The 7172-nt window shown below is 43.8% G+C and overlaps 1 protein-coding gene across 1 annotated transcript in view; it reads left to right on the top strand.

The window, feature by feature from the left end:
* Positions 1 to 7172, top strand: part of carmil2 (capping protein regulator and myosin 1 linker 2) — a 125747-nt gene that overhangs the window by 86686 nt on the left and 31889 nt on the right. The window contains exons 29-31 of the mRNA XM_034177275.1: positions 593 to 682; positions 781 to 847; positions 3737 to 4191. Of these exons, the coding sequence (XP_034033166.1) occupies positions 593 to 682; positions 781 to 847; positions 3737 to 4191 (612 nt within the window). The remainder of the gene's footprint in view (positions 1 to 592; positions 683 to 780; positions 848 to 3736; positions 4192 to 7172) is intronic.

Below are 7172 nucleotides of genomic sequence, written 5' to 3'. Positions count from 1 at the left end.
TGCTTCAACATTCTGCTTCATTCATTGTAGGTGGGGAAACTTGCAAAATTGGCAGTGGATCAAATACTTACAAGTATTTGCCTCACTGTATGTGATTTTTAACTGGTGGTGAAATCTGACATGTTATTGAACCATATGGAGGTTTGGTGCTCCAACCAACATAATGGTGGTTGCACTCGTGCATCTTCGTGTGGTGGTAAATGTAAATGGACTGCATTTCTACAGCGTTTTTCCATCTGCTTGAGAATGCTTTACAATGATGCCCCACATTCACCCATTCACACAGACACACTCACACACCGATGTCAGGGTGCTGCCATGCAAGGCGCTCACTACACACACCGGGAGGAAGTGGGCCTTGCTCAAGGGCCCTTAGTGATTTTCCAGTCTGGCTGGGTTTTGAACTGAGAATCCTCTGGTCTGAAGCTCAACGCTTAACCACTAGAGCATCACCTCCCCTACGGTGAATGTATACCGCCTGCAGCTGGAAAACGTCTATATATTTTCAGTATTTCTGTTTGTCTGCTGCATGTGACCATGTTTTATATTTTCCATTAATCATAAGAAGTGCATTTTTAATTTGTTCCTGCAGGATTTACTACTTCAGCGGAACCTCTGTACGACTCCGAGCAACAACATTCCAGAACTACAGCTGCTTGACGCCGACTTTCCCACAGATGACGTACTGCACCGCACCTCTATCCCGCTTTTTAGTTTTTTGTTGTTGTTTTTTTCACTCATTTGATTGTTTGATGGATTTTGTTTAATTTTCTCCACCAGTACAGTCCAGCGTTTTGGAGGAGTGGTTTTCACTGCAGCAGCCTCCGCCCGGCGCCATCCATTAAGAGTGAGAAATCACCACACGACCACTTCCACAAACTTCAGCTACTTAGAACCAGAACTTTTCCATACTTGAACATTAAATCAGGTCATTTTTATTTATTTTTTTTTTTTTTTTGGTGCACATGAGTGATCTGGATTCATCTCTGAGTGATATAGTGAAGACAGCAGAAAAACAACAACTGATTCTTTCCCACAACACATGAATGCATCACCAGGAAGTGTGTCCAGAAAGCTCTGAAACTGCATCATCAGTTTGAACGACAATTTTTTTCCAGCTGCCTCCTTCCGAAGAGAAATGGTATTTTAATGTTTCCCGTTTTGGGTTCCACCCCTAAATCGACGTTCCCGAACCAGTTAGAACAAAAAAATATTGTTCCTAAACCAGTTCATGTATAACATTCCATGTCAGCTTTGGGACACTGAAAACCCTGTATGTGGCGCTGTAACGCGCCCAAGAAAAATGGAGAAGAAGACAATATAGCGTTCTGTAGCATGCAGCAGAAGGAAGAACTTTCCAAAACGGGACACTGAGTAAAATAAAGCGTTTTAGGAGAAAAAGGGTCAGTGCTGATCAGCTGAAATAGACTTACTGTGCATTTAAACCAAAGCAGCGTGTTTGTGTATTTTTAAGAGACACGGTGCTGTGTTGCCCTCCGCCTCACAGAGAAGCTTTTGGAACCAAAATAATGGACCGAGCGCAAACCCACTGCTGCCCTTTGACTGGCTCACCAGCTAAAGCTCCGGTCCTCACACGACCGTTCATACAGTTCGACTGTTCCAAATATTAAAAGCATTCACACACTGAGTAAATATGAAGTCTTAATCTGACCTGTTACATTGTTTCAGTCAGATTCATCATCACAGCCTGTCGAAAAGACAATCTTGTTTTAGAAGACGACCTCTGGGAAATATTTTAATTCCTTATCATGGAAATTACTGAAGAAACGCAGTGTTTTTAAAGACGTTCTCAGTGTTTGTCTGCTCCGGGTGTGTTTCTCAGCCTGAACCAGAGAACTCCAGAACTTTGTCCTGACAACAACAAGAAAAAATAAGTTATAGAAGTTGAAATATATTCCCACCAGCGATCAGCCATCTGACGTATGTTCGTATTTGCTCGCGATGAAAATAAATCAAGACCAAAAAAAAAAAAAAAGCATAATGACCTGAATAAATGTAGTGTTTTTAAAGAAGTCCCTCGATGTTTGTCTGCTCCGGGTGTGTTTTTCAGCATGAAACACGGAAATATTATATTATATTAACCGGTTACCGTTATTTTAAATAAACTGTTCTGTTCCAGAACATAAAAATATATAAAGTTTATGTTTTCATTCTTAGCAAAATGCCAAAAGGTTCTGGTTTTCATTTTCATTCCATGAAGTGGTTCAAAGCCTTGGATGGAACAAAACAATTTTATTTTTTTATGTGTAATTCTCCTAAAAACAAACAGGCAGCTCCAGAACAATGCACAGTGCCATGCCTGGATTTTGATTGGTCAAGTGTAATCCCGCCCTAAAGTTTCACCGGACCTTCAGTTTTGTAAAGGAGTGAACGAAGCGTCTGTCCTGCTTTCAGCAAACGAGCTCAGAGTGACACAAAATGTTTAATTTGGTATTTAAATCAAATGTGTGGTTTCCTGAACGCATCACAGCAGCAGCTGCCACAGATGCGGCTGCTCGTCCGGCGGAAACAAAATCAACAACAAGGACGTGGTTCTCAGCTGCAAACACGCATCCTGATGCATGTTTTTATTCATTTTTATCATCTATTTTATTCAGTAACGTGCTGCTTTTATTTTGCCTGGGTTTGTTTTATTCGGACTGCACGCGGTAGCGTTTGGTCCACAAACAGCGCGTTTGGCTAACTGGAGCGTGGCCTGTTTACTTTCACACCAGTGACCTCACCATGAGGGTGAGGGTGAGGAGGAGGAGGGGTGACTGGGAACGCCTCGTCACGCAAAAAACACCTGATCTGAAGTCTTTTTCTGCTCCTGAACGCAGCGTCAGTTTAGCTCATCATATGTTAAACTGAACTTTAGCTGATTTGTGAGGCCTGACGACCTCCATTTTTGGTGCAAAAACAAAAATCAGATGTCCAGTGATGGCCTGGTGTGGTAACGCCATGACGTCCGAACACATTGTGATCCAGAACGTCCATCAGTCAGCTGGAATTTGTGCAGAGTGAGGATAATATTTTGCAAAAGTAATTGACAGGCAGAGGCAGTTTTATCTTATTTGATCCCCCCCCCCACACACACACACACAATTTGATTCAGTTACAGTTCGGGGGCTGTGAGTCAATTACAGAGCAATTATCGATGATCTTCTTTCTGTACTGCCCCCCCCTCGGTGACCCTACTTGATTTTTTTCCCAGCCATATTTCCACTGGTGTGGATTTCAGTCACTGATTCTAAATTTGAAGACTCTGGGGTGGGGTTGTTGCCCTCTGCCCGCCTGCTGAAGCCGCCTGTGTAAGTGTGACCTCTCGTGGCTGACGTCACGGTATTGCTCATTAAAATAATGAGGGAATAACGTGACACATTATGAGCCACAGTGACCTGTCAAACCGCTTTTCCACCTGAAGCGCAGCTACACGCAGAGGGCCACATCTGAACCCTCTGTGTGTAACTGTGTTATGATCAGCTCATCTTTCTTTCCAATTTGGTTGCATCGTGTTTGCTACTTCCCCTCCTTTGCTGCCTTCCCTCCTTTTCTTGCTCCTTCTATCTCAGCACCTCCTCATTTTTCTCCTATTTTCCTGCCCTACATATCCATACGTGTTTTTTCCAGCTTAATGCATCCTCGCTGCATGGGCTGGATCCTGTGCTTTCCTCCATCCTCCCTCTCTCCTCCCTCCCTCTTTGTGCCTCCTCTCATCAGTCCTTCTCATTCTCAGGTCTCATGGATGCAGACTGGGAGCGGGGCCTCCCCCAGTTAGCAGCAGCTCCCCTGTCAGTCACGGCCTCAAGCTCCTCCCTCTCCCCTTCCACCTCCCCCTCCCCCTCACCCCCCGGATGGAGGAGGAGGCAGCGATGGGAGGGGGAGGCGGCAGCAGATGCTGCAGCAGTGGTATCGGGAGGGAGAGGAGCGCCGTTCCTTCCTCCTCCCAGTCTCCCCCTCCTTTCCTCGGCTCGAGCTCCAGAGGAGGAGGCTGCCCGCCGCCGAGGTTTACGCAGACCAGAGGTACCCTTGGTCGGCTGCAGCTCCAGCCCCGGCCCCCTCCCCGGCTCTGGATCCTCTGGTCCTCTCATGGAGCCTCTACCCACCCAGGGACAGGCTCTGAGGCACTACACCGCCTCCCGACCACGGCCACGGCGCACGCACACCGAGCCCCCCTCCTCCAGGCCCCAGGTAGGAAGGAGCGCGCACACGCATGTGCACATGCACAAACGAGGAGGACGTTTATGCATCGAAATAAAATATCCACTCAAACTCGAGCAAAACGCCAGGATGGAGGGAAGAAAAGAGGACAGAAGGATGGATGGAGGATGGAGGGTAGGAAGGGTAGATGAGTGCACGAGTACAGAGGGAATGAAAGAGTAGAAAACGATGAGATGGACAGAATGAAAACCAGACGACAGGAAAGGATGGAGGCTTATGCAGCAAACTGCTGCCTCTCCATCAGATAACCTGATGTGTTTTGGGAGTGGTGGTGCTTCCTGGGTTCTTCACAGCGATCCTCTCTCGCTCCTCCGGGAATGCTCTTACTACCTTTATCATTCCTATTTCCAACAAGGGTCTCTTCCTGTGTGCCATCTGTCTGTCAGAGGTGGGATTAGAACCATTTCACAGTCTGATTTGATTGATCAGTGATTAGCAGCCAGGGAGGTGATCAAACAGCTCAGAGAATTGCTGTCATGTGCAAAATGCTTAAAAATCTGCATGTGACACAGATTCAGTCTGCAGAGGTGACATAATCTTAATTCTTTAATCAAATTTTTTAAAACCGTGCAATTAAACAACTGTTGTACATGAAATTCTGAAAGTGCAAACAAACAAGGATGGGGGAAACGAGGATTTTATTGCGATACTTCTTCAAAAGTATAAACTGTTGCAGGAGTATTTGGTCTTTGCTGGACTTGATTGAAAAAAGCAAGAATTTATCAAATGTCATAATTTAAATCTTTTTTTTAAAGCTACTTGAATGCTTGAAGTTGTCATTGAAGAAGAGACGTAGTGATGGCTGGGCTGTCTTGGTTTTCGGTGGTGGTGGTGGAGGCTTCACAGATGTGGGGCGAACCCACCTTAATAATGGGTCACGTTAACGGGAAGTATATCCCCAAATTCAGGTGAGGCGTTCGGAGGTGAAGTCATGGAAATGACTGTGTAGATGATCTGCTGGTAACACGTGAAGGTGTTAGTGTGTCAGAACATAAAAGAGCCAAGGAGGACCTGGCAAACATCCACTCTACCTCTAGTTCCCAGTTCCTGTCCTCACGGACCCTGAGCCTACACTTTTTTTTCATCTGTGCTACGCCGAGGTGGCACCTCGATGAGTTCATCAGATTCTGGAGGAGCAGGAAGTACAGTAGTGTTCAGAATAATAATAGTGCTATGTGACTAAAAAGATTAATCCAGGTTTTGAGTATATTTCTTATTGTTACATGGGAAACAAGTTACCAGTAGATTCAGTAGATTCTCACAAATCCAACAAGACCAAGCATTCATGATATGCACACTCTTAAGGCTATGAAATTGGGCTATTAGTAAAAAAAAAAAAAGTAGAAAAGGGGGCGTTCACAATAATAGTAGCATCTGCTGTTGACGCTACAAACTCAAAACTGTTATGTTCAAACTGCTTTTGTAGCAATCCTGTGAATCACTAAACTAGTATTTAGTTGTATAACCACAGTTTTTCATGATTTCTTCACATCTGTGAGGCATTAATTTTGTTGGTTTGGAACCAAGATTTTGCTCGTTTACTAGTGTGCTTGGGGTCATTGTCTTGTTGAAACACCCATTTCAAGGGCATGTCCTCTTCAACATAAGGCAACATGACCTCTTCAAGTATTTTGACATATCCAAACTGATCCATGATACCTGGTATGCGATCTATAGGCCCAACACCATAGTAGGAGAAACATGCCCATATCATGATGCTTGCACCACCATGCTTCACTGTCTTCACTGTGAACTGTGGCTTGAATTCAGAGTTTGGGGGTCGTCTCACAAACTGTCTGCGGCCCTTGGACCCAGAAAGAACAATTTTACTCTCATCAGTCCACAAAATATTCCTCCATTTCTCTTTAGGCCAGTTGATGTGTTCTTTGGCAAATTGTATCCTCTTCTGCACATGTCTTGCAGGGGATTCTTGCAAATAAATCAGCGTCACACAGGCGTCTTCTAACTGTCACAGCACTTACAGGTAACTCCAGACTGTCTTTGATCATCCTGGAGCTGATCAATGGGTGAGCCTTTGCCATTCTGGTAATTCTTCTATCCATTTTGATGGTTGTTTTCCGTTTTCTTTCACGCGTCTCTTTTTTTTTTTTGTCCATTTTAAAGCATTGGAGATCATTGTAGATGAACAGCCTATACTTTTTTGCACCTGCGTATAAGTTTTCCCCTCTCCAATCAACTTTTTAATCAAACTACGCTGTTCTTCTGAACAATGTCTTGAACGTCCCATTTTCCTCAGGCTTTCAAAGAGAAAAGCATGTTCAACATGTGCTGGCTTCATCCTTAAATAGGGGACACCTGATTCACCTGTTTGTTCCACAAAATTTACAAACTCACTGACTGAATGCCACACTACTATTATTGTGAACACCCCCTTTTCTACTTTTTTTTTTTTACTAACAGCCCAATTTCATAGCCTTAAGAGTGTGCATATCATGAATGCTTGGTCTTGTTGGATTTGTGAGAATCTATTGAATCTACTGGTACCTTGTTTCCCATGTAACAATAAGAAATATACTCAAAACCTGGATTAATCTTTTTAGTCACATAGCACTACTGTTATTCTGAACACTACTGTATATTTTTCATCAATTTATGTGAAGTTGTAGAGATTTACTTTGAGTTTGCGTTTAAGGAAGATATAATTTTAGAATTTTTTTTTTGTATTTTTTGTATTTGAAATGGCATAAACCAATTAAAATGTGTGAAATAGGAGGCGCTCCAATAGTTTTGGAGGGCACTGTAACTGGGAAGAGTCTGTTGGGTCGATCCAGGTCATTTTAGATGAATTCTACGTCGCATCCGGCCTGGAAAGTCTTTGGGATCCATCCCCTTGATCAGGATGAAATCCAGAAGTAAAATAATTTGACCTGTTGTTCGTAATTTCCTCATGTGTGCAAAGGCAACATGCAGATTGGTGAAGAAAGAGCTGC

The sequence above is a fragment of the Thalassophryne amazonica genome, chromosome 8, assembly GCF_902500255.1.
Source record: "Thalassophryne amazonica chromosome 8, fThaAma1.1, whole genome shotgun sequence".
In the NCBI taxonomy this organism is placed as follows: domain Eukaryota; kingdom Metazoa; phylum Chordata; class Actinopteri; order Batrachoidiformes; family Batrachoididae; genus Thalassophryne; species Thalassophryne amazonica.
The sequence above is the reverse complement of the archived record's forward strand: the minus strand, read 5'-3'. Positions and strand labels throughout refer to the sequence as shown.